The sequence below is a fragment of the Saccostrea echinata genome, unplaced genomic scaffold (assembly GCF_033153115.1).
Source record: "Saccostrea echinata isolate AGI-Se365-2 ecotype Australia unplaced genomic scaffold, CSIRO_AGI_Sech_v1 ptg000025l, whole genome shotgun sequence".
Classification (NCBI taxonomy): domain Eukaryota; kingdom Metazoa; phylum Mollusca; class Bivalvia; order Ostreida; family Ostreidae; genus Saccostrea; species Saccostrea echinata.
The window spans coordinates 19049376-19072231 of NW_026889774.1; the positions used below are offsets into that span (position 1 = coordinate 19049376).

A 22856-nucleotide genomic window follows, 5' to 3' on the forward strand; every position below is an offset into this window, starting at 1 on the left:
ACATATGTAATCCTTGTGACAAGACCTTTCTTTGGATACCAAACACTTTGACCTTGACCTTGGAGTTTGACCTACTTTTAAAAAACTTTAACCTTGGTCATAACTTTTGAATGCTTTCACATTTCACATATGTAATCCTTGTGACAAGACCTTCCTTTGGATACCAACAATTTTGGCATTGACCTTGACCTTGGAGTTTAACCTACTTTTAAAGTTCTAAGGCTTTCACATTTCACGAAAATGTGTATCACTTGTGACAAGACCTTCCCTTGGGGTCCTATTTGACCTTGACATTCACGTTCTACTTTTGAAAAACTTAGACCTTCGCTATAACTTCCATAACTTTTGAACAGTTAGAGCTAGGGCTTTCATTTCACAGATATATTCCTCAAAACAAGATTTTCTTTGAGTACCAACATTTTTGATCTCTTGACCTGGAGTTTGACTTGCATTTGAGAAACTTTAATCTTTGCCATAAGCTGCCATACGGGGACATCAGTGTTTCACAAACACATCTTGTTTTAGTCCCCCACCGGTGAAACCGGAGGGGACTATAGGTTTCCTCTGAGTCTGTTCGTCCGTCTGTCTAGCTGTCTGTCTGTTCGTCCGTCTGTCTGTCTGTCCCTCTTTCTGTCTGTCAGTCTGTCCCACTTGGTTTTCCGCACATTTTTTCTAAACGCTTGTAGATATTGGCATTTTCAATTTTTAACGGGAACCAGATTACACTTGCCGGTAGGGGACTAGTATTGCTAATGCAATACTCTCAGAATGTTTGTTTTAGGTAAAGTATATTGATAGTATATATAATAAGTCAAATCGTTAATTAATGATCATCAGCAACAACTCTTTTCGTCTAAACGTATCACAGGTATATTACCATTTCTGATTTCCCCTTAAAAAGTGAAACTGCAAGCTAACCTGTGAACATACTACATGTAGTAAAAAGCTCTCAAACAACATATTTTTTAAAAGTGAAAACAACAGTGATTTAAATACATTTAATATAATATGCTTACATTAATAAGTTTACCTTTACACATATTTTTCAATAAATACTTGGAGTAGGGATAGGGTCCTTCCACTTATTTTGCATATACCTAAAATGACATTAATAATTCACAACCTATATTTCTCGATTTTTTTTTATATGATTGCAAATCACATATCAATTGTTTCCATTCCTCGCAGAGCATATTTGATTACAGATCGACTTGAACCGTTATTTGCTAACTTTGTACAATCTCCCATGTGAATATACCAGACCCATGCAAACAAACCATGTGCATCATTCCGTTGCTCGAGCTCAATACAATAACCGTCCTTCCTTGACGCAAGGTGGCGCTTTGCATTGCACCAAAGCTACTTGCTCAGGAGTCCTATTTCGGTGTCTAGATTTCAGCCAAATAGATGCAATATGCCGAAATCTTTTATGGTAAAAAATTCTAGACGATGGAACCCGACAAGAAGTGTTGTCAGCGAAACAGAGACCCATAACACATCTTTAACTGGTAAGTTTAATTTATTTAACTACTTTGAATTACTTTTTGAAATCAGATTTTCATACACAATACATGTAGATCATCGTAGGTCATTTAAGTTATTACTTTTATTTATTTACAAATTTTTAGCCAAGGGAATTTTCAGATTTTTTTTAAAAAGATTTTTTTTCCTGCTTAAATAACTTCAATTTATATAAATTGAATAATTTTTCTCTATAATTATTATCATTTATTATTTGATAATTTTATTATATATCATTATTATTATCATTATTTTTCAATCTTTCATTAACAATTTTAGTAAGAAAGAAACGTATTAATATCAACAAGATTGAGATTTCAAAGAATGTCCAAAATCCAAATGATACCGTCTGCATTTCTTTGTAAATGATAATAATAATTGAATATACTTGGTAATGATACCAAAAACAATGCAACATTAAAAAGGTGGTTCATATCTGTCTTCATGACCTGCTTGTGCCACTGTTTGCAACCTTTTTTTCAAAGGTAAAATTATAGCAAATCCACCCTTACCGGAGCGCACGTCATTTGGATATTAGATTTGCATACAATGTTATTTTAATTTAAATTAAAAATTTACGTGTATATATTTTTTTCATCCATACTTTTAATTTTCTTTTATCTTTTAATTATCTGATTGTGCATACTGATATGTACTGGGGACTATAGGTTAAGTTTGTTCGTTTGATGCAAACACACACGCACATTACAAATACAATGACTTGATGCGTCAAATACAGTGTTTTCATGCAAAATTTCTCTTTTTTTTCAATTTTCCCCTGAAACACAAGCAGTATCATATTCATTTATTTGGCATCTACAAAATGTAACCATGTAATCTCAATATTTTGTATATCTTTCTTCTATGAAGGACACATGTTTAGAAGCTAAGTTTTACTATCTAAATTTTTGTTCGTTTGTTTTTGTTTTGTTTTACTTTGTTTTTGTTTTGTTTTTTTTTGTTTTTTGTTTTTTGTTTTTTGTTTTGTTTTTTTTTTGGGGGGGGGGGGTGTTCAAGCTTTCGAAAGTGCTTTAAAAGAGATAGATATAAACATGAAAAGCTCTTCATGAAAGTCAGCGTAAAATCTGTGATCTCAGACCCTCTGATTCAGATTGCTATTAAATCTGCTACTGGATCCTGATCAAATTGTTGCATAAAATAAAATGAACATCGAAAGGGAGTAAAAGAGTTGATGAAATATTTACGCATCTCGAAACATCGATGCCGTTTACTTATAAATAAATAAATCATTTGCTCTTGGAAATTTACAGCATGTAACACATTCGTGTTTCTTCACGACCTGTAAATGATCGATCAGTTATGTGATTTTTTTTAACATCCATGTCGGTCAGATTAGGAGGGACACTGGGGATCCCACTATTACCCCCACCCCCCTTTCCACTTGTCCCATAGAAATACCATTTTGGTAGTCAGTTTATATAGTGCCCCAGCCCCACCCGGAATAAATGGAATTATGACTTTCTGATGGAGAAAGAATATTTTTGTGCTTGTTAAGATACTTTGAATACCATTCTCTCCCTCACCTAAAATATATAATTGACCTTTTACATTATATATGAATGGGACTTGTGACTAATTTATGCAAACTAGCTCGGACTCTGGCTGTTTATGATTTAGAGTGCATTGGTTGGCATAAAAGGTGTCACATTAGATGACTCTCTCTCTGCGCACGAGCGAGATTTTTTAATATAAGATTTGATAACTTTGAATAAAGTCAATTGTTTTTACTGTATGTGTATTATTGTTGCCAGGCCAATATTTGGGACCTTTGTAATTAAAAACTCAATCTTTTAATTAAATAGACTGTTCTATCATTTATAGTAGCATCACTGGCCTTGCTTGATACGAAAATCTTGAAAGACACTTCCCTGACCATCCAACCCTTTTACGTTTTCAATCCTTTGTTCAAAGTCACATGAGAAAATTATTTCATAACAAGTAATAACCAATTTCTTTTGCTTGCAATGTAGTGTAGTATATAGTACAAATCGCAAAACATCCAAAAACCGGACACGGATTTCCATTTAGCTAGATTTCCAGTCTAATACGATATTGAAATCTATATAGAATTGATTTTTTTTTTTTTAGAATTGTTGATAAATATTTTGGAGCTCATAGAAGCGTAAAGACGCTTACGACCTCGTGTCGATCACTTCACTAGAGAAGATGTGTAGCTATTATTTTCAAACTGTTCGAGTACTCTTCCTTTCTCTTTCGCCTTTAAAGATTCATGATCACTTCATGCAAGTATATTTCAGCAAAGTGATATTATTATTTGACGAGTTATTTTTATTATTTAAAATGTTCACTTTAAACCCCACTTTCTACGACTCCAGAGATCAGTCTTACTAATGATGTTAACTGAAGCAGAGCGGACTGATGACGTTAATTGAAGCAGAGCGGACTTTCGAGTAATTATACATGATCACAACATTTCGTTGCAAAACAAATTACCCATCATGCAATTTGAAATACAATCTGAAACAACAAATCTGCAATTACTAGAGACTCCCCGAAGTACAGTTCGTTCGGAGTTATTTCTGAATAAAACATTATCCCTTTCTTTTTTTCACATATGAATTATTGCGTTTGTTAATATTTAATTTATATAGTGTAGTTTCCTGTTCACTTCAATAGCACGTTTTCTCGACTGATCTCCCCCTGGAGAATCCGTAAAGTCATGACACAATCTGTTTATCTCTCAGGGATTTCCATAAATCACTTGTAAAGACTGCTTTGCTGTGACCAATCCAACTATGAATATTTGTCTTTTCATTATTTTTAAACAGCCAGCATATATATTTTTTTGAGAAATAAATTCTTTTTGTAAGAGTTGATAAACCAAAGGACAGCAGACTCATCTGACTGACTTCCAAGGGGAAACTTATTGTCTACATTTGTAACTTTGAAATAGACAGGATGATAGAAAACAATAAAACATACAAATTTTATACACAGGAAACAGAAATGTAATAAAACACCGTATAGACATGTAATTGCTTGACTACATTTTTATAAAGAGAAAATGATTTAAATTTCCCAAAGGTCAGTGTTTTTTTTCATTTCATGGAGTGAACTGAATTCATGGCAACAATTGCAGAAGATAGACAAACAAATCACTTTCCTAGTGTCGTGTCGACTTTTTGTCTCTATTGATAACCCGAGGAGAACTCACTTGCGAGGAATCCTTTCGACCCTGCCTCCTGCCCAAGTGGTTAGGGATGACTGAAAATATAGAAACAGGAGAAGCGAATAATTCTATTCATTGGTAAAAGATTTTGATGAATGGTGTTGCCAAGTCTATTGAAAAAAAAATATTATCTGTGAAAATCTTTTAAACTGCTCTTCTTTCTACAGTTTTGGATTGTTTTAATTGAAACTAGGTACAAATTTCGATTATACATAATGATACTAAATTCTGTAAATAGAAAACTGAAGAATACAAGTTTTTTTCAAGTCAGGGCAATTGTTGTCTTTCCCTATTATAAGAACAAACCAGGAGAGCTACAGTCTCATCAGCGATTTCTAGTCTCCTATATATTTCTAAGTACCCCTCTCCAAGTGTGGCCTCAACCTAATCCCTGGGATCATTTTTTTTAACAATCTTGATTCTATACTTAATGGGGAATCATGCTTATTAGAATGATTAATGTGGTCCTGTTGTTTTAAAGAAAAACTTTTGGAAAATTTTTTCTTCTATATTTTCAAATCTAAATCTTTGACTCCCTATCGTGGCCCTAAAATAGCACGTGGGACCTTGACTTTAAGAAGTATGAATCTACATTACACGGGAATGCTTGCATGTTCATATGATAAACTGTAGTCCGACTGTTCTAGAGCTCCCCTATATATTCCTTTGTAAAGCATTCTACTGTTGTCACCCCCTATCCCGAGTGAGTTATAAATTTCAATCTACACCACATTTGGATGCGCCCAGATCAGTTTGACTTTTTGTGGCCCTTCTGACCTTCAAGAGAGTGGAGAATTTTTTTTCATAAAGTTTAACTTAACCCCTAGACCTAGGCCCAATACTTTGATCAAAATCAATTTCTCAATACTCGGGGATCCTTCCATGTCAATACCAATACTTAGTAATAGTAGCCCTGCTGGTCTTGAGAAAAGGTTTTTTTTTTCTTATATTTGTCTTATATCTTTGCAAAACTTTTGACGCAGTGGAGGCTCCAAATAATCCCCGGGTTACTATTTAAACAATGTTAAAAATCTACACTACTTAGGGGTGGTTGTATGACTGTGGCCATGTTGTTCCAGAGGAGAACAAATTTTAAACATTCATTCCCTATGTAACCCCTTGTAAAACCGAAACATCTTTTTGTGTCCCTGTCCAAGCCCTTTTGGTCATGACTTGGACGAACTTGAATCTACACTACTTGTTCAAACCATGACCAACAGGGTTTGGACTGGGACACAAAAAGATGTTTGAGTTTTACAAGGGGTTACATAGAGTTGGTCATGTTCAGGTTTGTTTTAAATTGAATTTATGAGATCAGCCTTGCTTCACAGATTATCACTGGCCTCAAGACCATAAACTGAGAACAGACTTAAGTCAAAATTTTGATTCTTAATATCTTTAGTACTATTTTACATATGATCTTAAAATTTTGCAGTTATGTATGATATTCAAATTTTAACAAATGTTGCAAATTTTGTTTCATTATCATTTTTTTTTCAAAAGTTATATTGATTTGAAAATTTGACTTAGGTCTGTTCTCAGTTTATAGTCATGGGGCCTGATTTATAAATTATCGAATTTGTGGCTAGAGACTTTATTGCGGTGGTATATTGCTTGATTATAAGGACACGATAACCACATGTACTGTATACATACACGAACCCATCTTGGACACAGCGAAAAAATGTTTCGGTGCTTGAAACATTTTTGGGGGTCAAATTTCTTGTGAGGCAGTTATGTCATCGCCTACATGAAGCTATTCCACTGATCATGATAATAATTTACAGTATATATATATATATATATATATATATATATATATATATATATATATATATATATATATATATATATATATATATATATATATAAGAATGAATTCAGACCAGTGAGCTACAGATCAGCAGCTAGGGAAACACATACATATGCAGTATTAGATAATACTCATAATAATCATAAAAATATTTTTTTATAATTATATCTTGATATAAATTTATCATTTCAGTCCAAGATAAGGAACAAAATTCAAAAGCAGACGATGCCAACCAAGATGAAGGTAAGACATTGCCGATGGGTTGCATTGAATTTCTTACACATCTAATTCCAATGGACAAAAATTACATTTATGTGGAAAAGTTCTGTTTGTTTTCAACTTAATAATCACATTGTGAGTGGAACTAAATAACATATGGAGAGAGGGGATAACTTAATAACATGAAAATTTGAAACATCGTTACTGAAAGCAGTTTCTTCATCTTAACAAAACACAGTTTTAATTAGCATATCTGAATTTGGACAAAATTACTATTATAATAATAATAAAACTTACATGTACTCTCAAATCTGAAGAAAAAAAGTCTTTCACAGAATTTGTTTTGTTTAATAGTTAGAATATTGCTCTTTGGTAGCAAAAAACCCCTTAACTTATGAATTTGAAATTCATTCTGTTTAAGTTACATAAAAGACAAGAGCTTATGAACAGATTGAAAGCATTGATTAGAATGCAGTGAAAGTCTGGTCATTATCAGTTGGATCATACGGCACTGCTAAGTTATGCCGATGAAACAAAATTACTAAACATATCAAAGGAACAGGACTGGTAGTTCAATCATTTTTTATGGCAGTGAATAATTAAAGATTCCCGGGGTGACCATTCGAATGTTCTACCGCACAAGATCTATCTTTAGCTTTCGTGTCGCTCGCCATCATTTCTCGCATTTTTTGCCTAATTGGGAACTTAATTAGCCCAGCATCGCCCCTCGGAGTTATACTAGTCTGGTCATGTAGTATAACTACATCGTTAGATATGACAGTTATAACAATGTATGCTATGTAATGACAACATCTTCCTCGCAACGTTACATCACGACTCCCGATACACGGTTTACATCCGATAACTTCCGGTCACATGGGTAATTAAGCAGCGAGATTTTGCTTCTCATGGCGATGTAATTTGCTGTAGTTTGGCATCTGAACCGGCCGTTTGGGGAGGGTGATACAATCGTTACGGCTCCTCAAAACCGCCAAGCTTTTGATTGTTATTGTTTCTCGAGGGGATCGAAGTGTTTCAAAACGGTGGGCAATTTGTTGTACCTCAACATGCAAATTGAATATTTTCAATCGGTGGTGTCAAGATTAATGGTTGCGTGTTATTGTCCATGTCCCATGCACTTCGGATTTCATAGTTGTTAGAATTTCCCTCATATAAACATGCACCTGTATGTATATATGAAAACGAAAATGGCTACTTTTTGTAAGTCATTTGACAACCGTATTAACGCCACTGCGCTTGCAACAGCATATATTATGTGGATGTTAACAAAGTAACAAACTTAGTTGCCAGTTTAGATTTGTAGGATGTAAGAAAGAGGAAATGAGCAAATTTTTTACTCACAAACTCTCGTTTTCAGGATAGGAAATCGATATTGTTTATTTAATCAAGTTTACAAGAATTTTAATACAATTTGATCTTTGAAACTTTCAGAGCCAATGACCTTCCAAATGCTACTACAGCATTACTTATCTGCTCTAGAGAGAAGACATCGCCAGATGGATTTTCGATCCTTTTCGGATGTTTTCCACTCAATTCCCAAACAGCTGCTCTTATTTGAGACAGAGGGGCAACTTACAGACTACTGCAACTGCTTCCGGTGTCATTTACTTACCCCATTCCTAGATAACCGCTCCCAGAATTCTATCTCTCAACCAGTTATGGAAGTAGACGAAGATTCGTCCCAGTCGTCATCAAATTGGACGGAGCGACAATTGCTGATAGATACTACTCTGCATGATGTGTCTGACTTTCATAGAGCTTTTCGTTGTCCCGAGTGTGGAAAGACCTTCAAAAGGTCATCTACCCTCAACACACACATGTTGATACATAGTGACACCAGACCCTACCCATGCCAGTACTGTGGCAAACGATTTCACCAAAAGTCTGATATGAAAAAGCATACCTTTATTCATACAGGTAGCCATCAAAACCAACCCAATAATCAATTAATACGAAGTAAACTTTTAATTTTGCAATGCATAAATCATTCAATACTTCAAATGCATCAACGAAAATATTATCATACTAATAATCTGGAAAACGTCTTCCTCATATTTGAGAAATTTAGGGAAGTATGTTAATATACTTTTAAAAAAAAAATGTTTTCCTTGGTTGATAGTTGGGACAGAAATCATATTGATGAAAATATGATTTCCTATTTCCGAACTGATTTGTACATTTTAATGCATGGATTTAGTTTTTCTGTCTTTGTTCCTAGGTGAGAAGCCACACAAATGTAATGTGTGCGGGAAAGCTTTCAGTCAGTCCTCCAACCTCATCACCCACAGCCGGAAACATACAGGATTCAAGCCGTTCAGATGTGACAGGTGTGGCCGAAACTTCCAAAGAAAGGTCGACCTTCGGCGCCACCTCGAAACCAACCATAAGACTGACTGACGTGATTCTAAATGAATTCACAAGCATCGCTTTTTAGTTTTAATACATTTTATTTATTTATCTTTTTTTAAAATTGATAATATCTGTTTTAGCTGATCACTACTGAATTTTACACGAAACGAACGAAATGATAGACTAAATGATCGTTTTAAGAATAATCCCATCGTTAACACTGAGTATTTGAGTACTGATGCGTTGACAAGAGACGTAGTTTAATAATTGGTGCACTTTGTTTAGGATTTTATTATGGAGTTTTGAAGTTACAAGTCTTTAGAAGGATATTTTGCTCGTCATTTTTATTTTGTATATTGTGCTATATCGGACTTGATGTCACACTGTCGAATTTTGACTTTGTATTTTGCAATATATGTTAGGACATAAGGTTATTTTGTACAGTTGTTTCTTTAAAAAGTTTATTTTTTTTGTACAGCTGTGTCTTTATAATTAACTTTTATTTTGACCCAAAACCTGCGATAAAACTCTACATAAAATAAGTTATTGGTTTGTAATAATTCATGGGGATCTAATATAAAAAAAAAATAAACAAACAAAACTAGTCGATGCAGCCTTAAACATTGTTAATCTTAAACAAACATTTATTACAACTGATGGCAATATATCAATATGAAACTAGCGCCAAATCCTGATTTATTCAGATTAGTAATATCACTGTTAATCCCACGAGCCTTATAGTTCATCTCCTGGAGTCTGGTTCCTCAGGGTACATCTTGGGCTGTAAGGTTGTGTTTTATTTCTAAGTCTCTTTACTGGAATTAAAAGAATGATTTTGAAATAATAATATTGAACAATATATTAGCTAATTTTGCTTAAAGATCTGAATTGTGTTTAAATCAGATCAGTTGAGTACTGAGGCCACTAAAGCTATTTACTCTCAAATCCCTTCCAGAACTTTTATGCAAATGTTTTGTCAATAGATATCTAGATTTTAAGCTAACCATGTCTCGAATTATTCATTTATAACAACATTTTGACACCCTATGAGACGCCAGCGTCTTGTGGGAACTGAATAATTAAGCATGACAAATACCCATAAAAGCGTATAGATATTCATTTTGCTTCAAAGCGTCCTTGGAGACAGAATCTATCTGATTTCTAAATTAAACCCCTCTCGATACTATTGTACTTTGCGATCTGTATTTTCTCAGTGGTTCTGGTTGTGATTGAGGCAAGTGTTTCCTTTATCAAAGGTTCTAAGGTTGATCTTTTTTAATTTTTTTTTCTTTCATTTTTTTTTACTGACCCCAATGACAGATGATACAAACATAAACAAAAAAAAAATGATTGTAAATGAAGCAAATGGTCAAATTCTGAAATACTGAGAAATTGTAAACTTTCTATGATGTTCAAAATTCTACCTTTTTGCTCTCACCCCTATAATTCTATTGACAAGTTTGAGGGAAAATATAATTGATATTTTTAAAAATAAAGGAAAAAACCCAGATGGATACACATGATTATCATTTTTTTGTGTGTGTGTTAGTCGTTCATATTTTAGTCCAGATATTAAATTCTTAATTTATATCGACTACTTAATAACTTCAATAAATTTAGAATAACTACATGATATTCCTTGATACATGTACACATAATGAATTTATCAGAATTTGTCAATTATACTGAATTATTTCCGAAAAAGAGGCGGGGGGGGGGGGGTATAGTGATGGGGTGTCCGTCTGTAGGTCAGTAACAGTGGGGTTAGCCATCCTTATCTACAAATCCCCCTACACCACTGAATGCAATTTTGTGAAACTTTCACCGAATTTTTATTACATGTTGGCATTGTACATTGCCTATTTTACGTCTTGATGGGGCACATATTTGGGGTTTCGTATAGCAAAACATGAACACTGCCATTCTCCCTATAATGTCAGCGGTACCCATCTTTTATCCGCAACTCCTCCTATGCCACTGTATAAAATTTAAAGAGACTTTCACAGAATCTTTACTCATAGTGCCACTATGACCTCCTATTTTACGTTTCAATCGGAGAAACTGTTTGGTTTTCCCATAGCAAAATATGGACACTCTCCCCATAATATGGGGGGGGGGGGGGGTTACCAATCTCATATCCCTAACTCCTCCTATATCACTGAATGAAAATTAATGAGACTTTCACAGAATCTTGATCACAAAGTGCCATTGAATTTGTGCACCTCTTATTTTATGTTCTGATCGAACGGGTATTTGGGATTTCCCATCGCAAAAATTGACTTTGCGATTATACTTATATGGGAGCGGGGTATGCTCACAGTACCTCTAGTTGTACCTACAATCTATCAGGAGCAAATGTTGCAGATCAATACATGCTATGTATCTATTTATCAACATGTTTATTATCATAAAGTGTTATTATCACAAAACATGTCTAATTAATCATTATTTAATAATTGCTATTAATGTGTATAATTAAACATTTATTGAAAAATAAAGCGTTTTACTCTACAGAATGGCTTATATTGTTACATTTAGACAGGACATTGCCGGAAAAAAATTATAATGTGCAAGTGGATGATTTTAAAAAGTGCAGAGCCCCTATTCCAAAAAATTTAATTACAGGTTAACACAGAAAATAATACACCTTTTGAGTCTTATGGATTGCTTGTTATTGATTGCAGAAACGAAAGTATCCTCAAATAAAATATACTATCTTGATTAGATCAGTCATTAAAAATTAACGCACAAATCAGACAGTGTAATGCATTCATTTTTAATTTATAGATGAGAAAAATACTAAAATACTCAAAGTTAATAGCAACGATATCAATCATACAAATTGTATGTTATAAATACAACCTATAAGGACTGCGGCTAGACTCTGAATATTTACACCCATATCGATGCCCGTCGGAAAAAATCTATCGAGAAACTTTCAAGAAACGGGAAAAAAATAATTTTCGGAAACATTCTTTTGTTCGAGAGATGGGCAACTGGAGACACAAATAAGTTTATTATTTTTGAAGAAGAAGAAGAAAAAAGATGAATTGTTATTTTACTGCCTTCTATTTTTTTTTTACTCTCTAATTTTCTAACTTTTCGTATATACTAAATGCAGTTATAAGTTCTGTCGTTTTGTTGTTTCTAATTTCATAAGAATAAATGCCTGTGCCACATTGAGAATCACTTTCTAATTTCTAAATTTCTAAAACGAGGTAAATTATTGACAAATAAGTTGATGAGACAAGAATATCAGCTGTCTCGTTTAAAGTCATCATTTCGTAAGTTCTATGGTCGATACAATGACCTTGTCAGCAAATACAATTTATCATTGAGTCAAATGCTGACTGACGTTTTTCATACTAATTGTTAAGCCATTATTTACACACTGAATTGTCGACGGATTTTTCCGTTATTTCCCGATCATGACAAGGAGCACACGGCGGGTGTGACCGGTCGGCAGGGGATGCTCACTCCTCCATAGCACCTGATCCCACCTCTGATGTTTGGAGGTCCTTGTTTGCTCTGCTCCTATTTTTGTATTGTTTTATGGACTTTTGAGCTTGAACACTGTTCGTTATCACCATATATTTCATTTCATATTAACAGTGGTTCATTGTTGCGCAAGATTTCTCTCGAGATTTAAACAAAAGAAAGAAAGAAAAAAAATCATCATTTTAAGAATACTTTACTTCAAAGAAATGAAGCATAAAACATAGTACCATAATAAATAAACTAATAAATAACACATAATAAATATTTGTCTACATAGGTACACTGTGATAAATATGGCTATTATAAGCATAAAGATCATGAAAACTGAAAACGAGACACACTGGGTATTGGAAGTGACACGATCGATTTTTATCTTGAGTTTAAACAACTTGAAATAATACATTAATTATATTCAAATTGCAAAATTAATAATTTATCGTATGCTCCCCTCATACTAATGAAAGATATCGGTGAGAGGTCTCAGCGGGATATAAATCTGTACAATAAATAAGGAGACGTGGTTCTAGTTGCATGTATGTTTTCAAACGGATGAAATGCAAAAAAGTTCGTTTGTCTACCTGCAACTCTTTTAGAATAGAGTTCTTTCTTCCTTTGTCAAAAATATGACTGAAGTCTGAATAACTAATTGTTTCTTCATCGGAACATTCCTCTCTGTGGAATTTGGCGGACATTACGAGATCCTAGAGAGATTCTGCGAGATGTTCCGAGGTTTCGGGAACCGAAGTTACTCCTTCTGGATTCGACGGTAGATCTTTGTGGGAGGCGTACGTTGGAACGGGAAAAACTGGTACGGCTAACTGGACGCAAATCATTTCTGCTGTTGGAAGAAAACTGGGATTGTTCGATTATGAGACCATTTCTATTTGATGTTCTGCTTCCTGACCTGTTCCCTAGGTCCGTTAAAGAGAGTGAATCTGCACTGTTTCTGCGGGAAGATGCTAAAAGGGAGTCTCTAGAGTTAAAGTCAGCCCTCGAATTTAGCTGGCCTCCGCTGGAAAACTGACCCCGTTGTCCGTCGTTCCACCGTTGGCTACCACCTGACACAGACCCTGATAGTCCTTGTTGTCCACCAAAGTCTTGATGTCCCCCTAATCCTTGCTGTCCTGTAAATCCTTGAGATCCTCCGAAAGACTGTTGTCCCATCATTCCCTGTTGTCCAAAAACTCCTGAAGCTCCTGAGCCCATGAACCGCTGGGCAGCAAGAACTGAACTATCAACGTCTGATAATGGATGGTCAATGTCAAAGTCGATGAATCCATTTATGCCTCCAAATCCATTCAGTCCATTTTGCAAATTTATTCCGACTGGAACTCCGGCACTTCCACCAAAGCCTTGTCTTGTAACTTGACAAAGGGCTGTTCCAACTAAACTACAAAAAGCTAGCACTGACAATTTCATAGTAACTACCTAAGTCGACGAACCAAAAGTGTTTCTTTGAAGAAAGGTTCAACTATTTTATACTCTGGCCTCAACAGGGGACAAAAAACTCGAATAAAATCCTAATTTTCCTACGGTCCAAAATGTTATTTTTTAAAGAGTTTCTTTAAGGGTCAAATTTTCTATTACACAATAAGGTAATATTAAATAGAAAATTAAAACTTTGTGTTGTTTATTTAAATAAAAATGATGGTATTGTATAGAATTTCACCCTTCGGGTTCCTCGTCTTGACCCGTCATGTTGTTGCGTAACAATTACATGCGTTTTATGATTTGAAACTGTGCATGACCTGCAATGACAAGTGGGTTAAGTAGGAATTATGACATGATTAGCGACTAAAAACAACTGGTCAGTCGAGACAATGAGCTGAGTGTCTAGAGAAGCATTCGTTGACGCAAGTACATGTAATAAAATCAACCGTTTTACATGGTCAGCGACATGTTAATTAAAGTCGTTCGCCGTGCCCTCTGTTTCGCTGTTCAGTTTTACTGAACTGCAAAATAAAGATGCATTTTAACTACTGCGAAATTGATACGCAAATTTTCAAACGGTTAAACATGTACCACAAAAATAAAAATTGCACATAAATACAAGCATTGTGTTTCTTACATTCATGCGCATTTTTTTTCTCATTATGGATCCTCTTGTCAATGAAATATTTTTCTGGACATTATATCTATAAAGGTGTATTATTGAACATTTTTTTTTTTTTTTACATTTTCAACACAGGTACCATTTAAATGTTCAAAAAGACAACGAAGCATTGATGAACAAAAATTGATGTTGCTCACTTCAGTGGGAAAATACATGCATGCAAATAAAGTGCTCAATAAATTTATCTCGGCCTGATAAAATGCTAAAAATGCTTGATTGGATTAAAATTTACTAATACAATATAGATATTAATTTATTCAAGATCTAAGAACGGATCATTCTAGCTTTATAAAAATACGACAGAATTAGAATTCTTTAGTGTGCAGTGAATGGAGGGTCCTTAAATACAACCTATACTTTGATATTATCTGGGGGTAACGCAATGATGTTCCATTTTATAAAATGGACTTTTTCCCCATTTCTGTTCCCTTGGAGCCAGAGGAAAAGATGAAAATGGAGACGTTATTACATGTATCCTTTTGTTTCTTTAGAAGTCGTCATAAAGCGACTGTCTTGCTAAACATTTTTACAAAGATGTACACTTCCTAAGCGGACGTGTTCCTCCTCAAAAAGATTATATGACTGAGCGTTTCCAGTAATATATGCTTTTTTGTTGTTGCAGATGATAAAAAAAAAAAAAAAAAAAAAAAAAAAAAAAAAAAAAAACGAAACACTGACAAAGAATATAACGGAGAAAAATATCTCCTAAAAAATATTTGTAACAAGTGTCATGTACATGTACGTCATATATGTTCTGCTGCTACATGTAGTTCATCGTGAATTACATTTTACATCGTCATTGCGAATCACGGTCAAAATGTACGATACCCTTCCATTCTGGAGAGAGTTAGGTAAATATGGGAAATCTATACCGTGGCTTGAGACGATGATCTTACATCCATACGGTGTTAGAAGGAATACATATTTTGCAATGTGGGTTTTACAACCGAGAGCGATAAAGTCATGGATTTTTCTCAGTGAAGAGTTATCTCTCTTTTCCAAATGTCAATAAACCTTGTGCACAAACAACAGTCTCCTTATTGTAATATTTCGCGTATAGTAGATATAATTGTATTTTTCTTCTGAATTATTATCGAGTAACTGTTCAAACAAATAAGTAAAGTAGTAGTTATTAATACTTTTAATTTTACAAATACATGTACATGCAACTCTTTTAAAAGTTGTTGCATCTTAATATCAATTAAATTACCAGAGAGATTTCATAACTATTATATTGTCCTCCCTCTGTAAGATTGCTGCTTTTCAGCAGCAATAATATCAGTAAAATTGATAAAATACGTTCCAATGTTTATTTGATCACAAAGTTTTCGTTACAAAGTTTAATTCAGATAAGATAAAAATGTAGTAGATCAGCTTTAAAAAAAATTCAACTTGACAATCAAGGCATATGGTTCATCTGAATCCGATTTCTTCTTAACAAAATGCTGAACGATACTTACAAACTGCAAAACTATGAGTTACTATAATTTATATGAGCGTAGTTTACAATAGTATTTTCAGTGTGGGAACCCCCTTTCACTTTGAGCTTAGTTAAATATTTTGTTTGACATCCCCTTCCACGTCTGTCTGTCCACAGAGCAACTAATATTTTGACGTGGATCAGCCTTTAAAGTTTTTTTCAAGTACTGGAGAGAGCTTATCCAAGAGACGACCTGAAAATTCAAGTTTTGCAGAGGTACATGTATGTGCTAGAAGTACTTTCAATTTCGTTTAGTATGTGGTCACACAAAGATATTTATAGTCACAACTTCACTTTACGTATAAAATTACAACCTATTTTTGGATCAACACTGATCAAACTTGTATTCCCCACTTTTACCCCCTGTTTTACTGAGGAGTCTAATGTTAGAAATGACCATCTCCTTGTTAACTGCTTTGCACATATCATATACAGTAATGGCTGCCACTGAGGCCCCGGTTATGGCTTCCATTTCAACTCCAGTCTTCCCAACTGCTTTTGCCTCACATTCAATATACACAGAGTAAGAATCCCTCTGTAGACTCAGATCAACTGACAATTTACTCAGTCCGATGTTATGACAAAGAGGTATGAGCTCGCTTGTCCTTTTAGCAGCCATTATTCCTGCTAACTGAGCAACAGAGAGCACATCCCCTTTCTTTGTTTTGTTTGCTTCTACCAATGAAAAGGCCTTCTTTCCCAGAGAGATAGAAGCACAGGCCACAGCAGTCCTTACAGTTTCATCTTTGGCTCCCACGTCAACCATTTTTGCCTTCCCATCTGAACCAAGGTGAGTTAGCTTGTCATTCATTCTTAATGATGTGGTGTGAAAACTCCTGTATCCAATTGTTTGATCTTTCCTCATAGGTTGAATAGAAGTATGGAAGAGAAATTTCTTTTGTCTCTCAGTTGAAAAAGGAGGAGTATTCCATCCTGTCACAGCAAGATCTACCAAAAGTAAAGTTCCTCTTACCCCCTGATAATTTCTATTTTGGTATACATAATCATATACATAACATTAATGCATGTACCAATTTTTGCATTATAAAAAAAATACTCCAAAATCATTGAAAAAATTCTTCAGATTTGATCAAATCTTTTGAATACTTCTATTTCCACTATGGAAGAGTTATACTTCTTAGTGCGCTCTTTTGTTAAAAAGTCAGAAAACATACAAATCTCGCGGGATTTCTCGGACAAATGCAACATAAACATGTAAACAATATGTTGCATGTCGATGACCAAATCCTAAGAAAATGCAAATGAAATATTTTATTGTTGTGGACTTTATATACATCAAGAGTAGGAATGAAAACGATATCAATTTATATCTATTGTTGATCGTATGTATCTATTTATCGTATGGTACATCTAAATACAATACACTTGCCTTGGAAATGTTGTATTTTTTTATTAATGGATGATAAATTTAGGGTTCTCACTCTCTTACATATGTCTTTTAGTTCTTCTATTCTTTAATTGGAATGACAAATACATTTAACATTTAAAATTTGATTGAGATTGGCATGTTTTATATTATCCGCAACGCCATGCTGTCCCAGTCAGACAACCAAATGCGCCTCTAATTTTGAAGAGTTCACTAATGAAAATAAAACGTATTGTTTAATAGGTTTAAGTACATGCTGCAGTTATCATGTAACAGTGTATCTAGAAAAAAATTCTTATGTCTGGTGTCTCATCATATACTATTTATATTTGTTTTGATAATGTAATTTGATTCAGGCATAGATACAAATCATAGTTAAAGGTTTATCTCATAAAGCTAGTGAACTCCTATTTTATCTTTTCCACACAAGCATAACCTCAACTAGTACAAATTTAATTTTATAATTATTTTTCCAAACATTCTGTGACAACATTAACAAAATTTCCATTGCATCATTCAAACATTTTCATCAGGCAATTCTTCGCCACATTCATATCGAACGAAATCAGTCACAGTTAAACCATTCTCCTCCAAAATGTCTTTGACCATCACATCTTCATCAAGGGCATACTCCTGAAACAATAACTTGGTCTCTTCCTGTTTATTTATTGAGGGTTTGTCTGTGAGGGCCCCTATACTAGTGGGAGAAGAAGCAATGATATGCTGACATAGACCTGTTGTAATGGCTTCCACAGACTCTGTTGTTTCCGTTCCTGCAGTCTTCTCTACACTCAGAATCACTCCATATCTTCCCAAGTGACAGTCTTTAATGACCACTTTCTTATCTGAAATGTATTTTTTAAAAATTAAGAGTTCAGTTGTCTTCAAGACTCAACTCATCACTTTTTTTAAACCATTATTGTACATTTTCAATATCATCTTCCAAAACAATCACAGAAGAGTTACACCCCTTTTGTTCATTCAAACAATTTTTAGGAAAACAATACTTGTACTGAGAGTTCAGTTGTAATTAAATTAATCTTTGCAATACTCATTTTTCATTTCATTACAAAAAAAACTCTGTTACAAAAATACATGGATTTATTCCTGAATAGAATATTAAAACTGCCAAAGTCCTATATGAATCCTCAGAAATGATAATAGGAACTCTAAAATGGTCAAAGAAGAGCAGAAATGTATAATTGCATACTGACAGTTTGGAATTTACTACTGGTTTCTGAAAATCACTCAGAACATTACAATAACATACATATACAGAACTTGTGTATGGCGGAATTATCTGTAGATGAGAAAGAAGCTTACCAGAATTGTGAACATAAGAATTGACATACTGTCCCTCTGAACTGGGAAGGAAAACGGCTCGTCTCAGTTTCATATTCTCACCAATTGCACCGACTTCCAGAGCGACTATGTCAGACAGCTTTCTGTTCTCACTGGGTAAGCTATTTACTTCTTCTTGTTGTAATGATTTCTGAAAATTACACAAATCACAAAATAATTCTAAACTACCTACAGGGATCCAGTGTGAATCAATTTACTGATGTTTACTATTTAAAGAGTTTGTTATTTCTGGAAAATTTTATATCCTTCTATCATATATAAAACATGAAAGATTTCAGAGTTGACATTTAAGAGTGATATTTTCAACATTTTTACGTTTGGTGCAATGCCTTTTGATCAAAGTACTGTAAATGCATACTTTATATGTATCCTTTTGAAGATTGCTGTGACAGGCTACTGTTAGGCGGTACACCAAGTCTTTAAATTTTTCATTTCTAGCCACAAAATCTGTCTCACAATTCACCTAAAACAGAACTTATTCTCATTAATTCAATGTAAATTGACTTTCAAAATACTTTGGCTGAAGTCTACAAATAGGACAAACAATAAATGGGTTGAAAAGTTTGACATTTCAAAGAATCACAGGAAACTCTGTAAATTGTATTCTTTGGCAAAACCTGTCTTTAAATCTTAAGTACTGACCATACCTCAATCATTGTGGCCCCTGTTCTGGACTGTATTAGCCCCACCAGTCCTTGTGACATGGAACGTGACTGTAGCTTGTCTGCCCGGGCCCAGCCCTGTTTCTGTGCTTCTTCTATCAACCACTTTTCTGCCTAAACAATGCAAAAAAAAAAAGACATTACCATTAAACTCCTTCTATCAACCATTTTTCTGCCTAAACAATGCAGAAAAAGACATTACCATCAAACTCATATAACAGTAGCCCTGCACAAATCTTCCAGGACAGTAATACTTTTATTGAAAGTAAAGAGTCCTAAGTATTTCAAAACTATTTGCAAAGAATTCATTGTGTATGTGTATGTACTGGATGGCTGGATACATTAACCAAATATGCTATGTTTCATAGCCATTTGAAGATTTTAGGCAATTACATACTGAATATTTGACTGCAATATTTTCCTTATAAAGATAAAGCAGAAATCATACCTCCTCTAAATTATTATTGAATTTTTCAAGTGCTTCTCTGCAGTTCTTCAGTGGTACCCCAGTTCTTTTTCGTAGTTGACTTAGGTTACTCTTACTTGCTTGTCCAACACTGTAATTCCTAGGGAAGCCTTTCCACAGTAAATTTAAAGATGACGCTAAAAAACCTGCCAATGAAACCAATACTTCAGTTTTAAAAAAAATAAGTAAAATGTTCCATTGCTTAAAATATTACAGGGTTATTGAAAGTTAGAGTCTGAGGCCAGAGAGATTCTGCTGGTCGGAGTTAACGGAGACAGCCGAGCGTCTGGTTGAAAGAGACTACAGGTGTCATAACAGTATTTCAGTTGAGGTTCATGTCAAAACATGGCTGAATCACCCCTCCCGATTCGGGCATTTTGGCATGAGACTGGAGCTGAATTTTTTTATGAGATGAAAAACTATATGTAAACTTCCTGTATTGATCAGATTCATTATAATTGAAGGCGTGCTGATTTTTCTATATACTTTATTGGAGTGGGGAGTGATTAGGTCCTTAACTTGATTTTCAAGCACCTGCTCGACTTCGACCGAAACAAACTTGCGAACCTTGCTGGATGACTATGTACTTTTTGGTCCTAAAATCTTTATTAAAGAATTATTTTACAAGATCTGAAAAGGAAACCTCTCAAAAGTTTGTTTTAAATTAAGATCACCTATTCAAAGTTGCGCAAATTTGGTAAGAATATATAGCAAGATTTAATACTGTTGTGCAACCCCCAACCCACTGCACCATGTTGTAAATCATTTCGAATTTCCTCTCAATACAAATACAGAATAAAACCTATTGGTACTACTTGTAATCTTTGTATTTACTTACGCCCCATTTTGCTTTATTTCTCTTATACTGTAAGACCCGATTTACCGAATAACCGATCCTTAAAAGCCTTGTAAAATGCTATTCTAGAGTTTGGTAAACTAAAACTGCATCCATGATCCAGACTCGGGCAGGTCATGGACATCATGCTTTTCCGGTGTGACTAAATGTCAAAACGATAGCGGACTGTTCAAATACGGAATCTTCTCGAACTGCTGTTGTGCGGATCCAGAAGGGAGGGGGGGGGGGGGGGTCCGGGTGTTTATTTTTGCAGAGAGAGAGAGAGAGAGAGTTTTTTCTGTAATACAGATATTTTACGTTTAACATGCATTTTTGAATAAAATAAGTAGTTCAATATCTACACTTTCTGCAGATAGAGTTTCGCGTATTTGCTTTCCTCCGTGTTCCTTTACAACCTCGGCCCCCAACCACCCACCAGTAACATTCAAGGTTTCACTTTGATTATCATCAGTAAGATTCTGGCGAACTTTATAGCTACAGTACTTGGCCATAAGTGAGTCGTAATTTTATTTTTACACTATATATTTCATTTTCTGAAATACAAATGTATGATTGCAGTGTTATTTGTTATTCATTCATAGGACTAAAACACCATAAAATGTAGAATTATTTGCAGTTTCTGTATATAATTTCAAAATAATTTTATCTGTAGGCATTTCGGTGATATCTAGCTGCAATAATGTAGCCCTCTCCGATTTTTTTTAATCTGATATTTTCAGGAGAGAGCTACAATTCCACTGCATCTCCGTAATGGTGCAAATATATTTTTTAGATACGGGCGACTGCAGGCAAAATAAATTGTTTTTGCATTCAACTTACTTCCAATAAGACAGAATTTTATTCACTATCAACATCATAGCCCTTTATACGCGAAAACCAAGTAAAAGAAATCTGCATGTTTACCAGTCGTTCTCTTCAGCAGCCATGACAGTTCTCGCGTGATGTACAGAGACTTGCGCTTGAATTTTAGAAGCACTTGATAAAGTAAATGTCGGTGTTGATAAATGTTTGTGTTGTATGATATCACTAAACATCGATAAATAAAAGCATCCCATGTGATATTTTTTTCATAAACAGTGATATTTATGCTTAAAATAAGGGATATCCTAAACGATCCGCTCCCCTAGATCCCGATTTCTCATTGGTTGTCCCAAAATAAAATCGATCAAGGTCAGTAAACATTGGCGGATAAATTCAAGTTGTGATGTTGACATACACGAAAAATAACCGATATACGGATTGTTCTGTATATTTTTGGATCAATTCATGTCTTGTACAACTACATTTTATGAGTTCGGGTAAGATATGTTAATAAAATACCCACTTACTGATAATTTGAGCCAAATCTGTGCGGTAGTGAATCACTCCCGCACTTGCACCATTACGGAGATCCTAAGGAGTTGTAGCCCTCTCCCAAAAAAAAAAAATCGGAGAGGGCTACATTATTGCAGCTAGGTGATATCACTCGTCAAATTCTAATTAAAAATTTTACGACTCTAATTTGTTAAGAAATTATAGTAATTTGAGGTGAGAAATTTTTGTCCTGACGATTTAACAAGTTATTCTCAATGATTAGTGCATCAATTTGTTTAGCATTATAAGACAAGAAAATTTAAACAATTTTGCATGATTCAGTGAAAAAATCATTGAAATAGGGTTAAAATTGACCTCAGAATAAGTTTTTATAAAAATTGGTTTTTCAATGAAATATATAGTGTAAAAATCAATTATGACTCACTTATGGCCTTATACTGTATGCGGGAATTTTGGGACTATCTTCTGAAGTACCTAACTTTAAGAAGTACATTTATACATAAAACGTTATATTTCTCTCCTTATATTTATGGAGATATTTTAATCAATGAAGAGAAAGATTTTAAAGGCACCGTGTAATTCAT

The 22856-nt window shown here is 34.2% G+C and overlaps 3 protein-coding genes across 3 annotated transcripts; 1 reads left to right on the forward strand and 2 right to left on the reverse strand.

The window, feature by feature from the left end:
- Positions 1-1336: 1336 nt before the first annotated feature.
- Positions 1337-9207, forward strand: LOC133192680 (zinc finger protein 16-like). Its single transcript, XM_061328671.1, has 4 exons — positions 1337-1508; positions 6738-6788; positions 8217-8702; positions 9004-9207. The coding sequence occupies exons 1-4, from the start codon at positions 1415-1417 to the stop codon at positions 9180-9182; spliced, it is 810 nt and encodes a 269-aa protein (XP_061184655.1). The 5' UTR covers positions 1337-1414; the 3' UTR covers positions 9183-9207.
- Positions 9208-13286: 4079 nt separating this feature from the next.
- Positions 13287-14051, reverse strand: LOC133192928 (keratin, type I cytoskeletal 24-like). Its single transcript, XM_061328931.1, has one exon. It carries the CDS (start codon positions 14049-14051, stop codon positions 13287-13289), a length of 765 nt encoding a protein of 254 aa, XP_061184915.1.
- Positions 14052-15993: 1942 nt separating this feature from the next.
- Positions 15994-21062, reverse strand: LOC133192093 (elongation factor Ts-like). Its single transcript, XM_061327946.1, has 7 exons — positions 20941-21062; positions 20085-20248; positions 19622-19750; positions 19333-19437; positions 18936-19104; positions 18347-18457; positions 15994-17173 (listed from the first exon to the last, which is right to left on the reverse strand). The coding sequence occupies exons 1-7, from the start codon at positions 20945-20947 to the stop codon at positions 16551-16553; spliced, it is 1308 nt and encodes a 435-aa protein (XP_061183930.1). The 5' UTR covers positions 20948-21062; the 3' UTR covers positions 15994-16550.
- Between the last annotated feature and the right edge of the window lie 1794 nt (positions 21063-22856).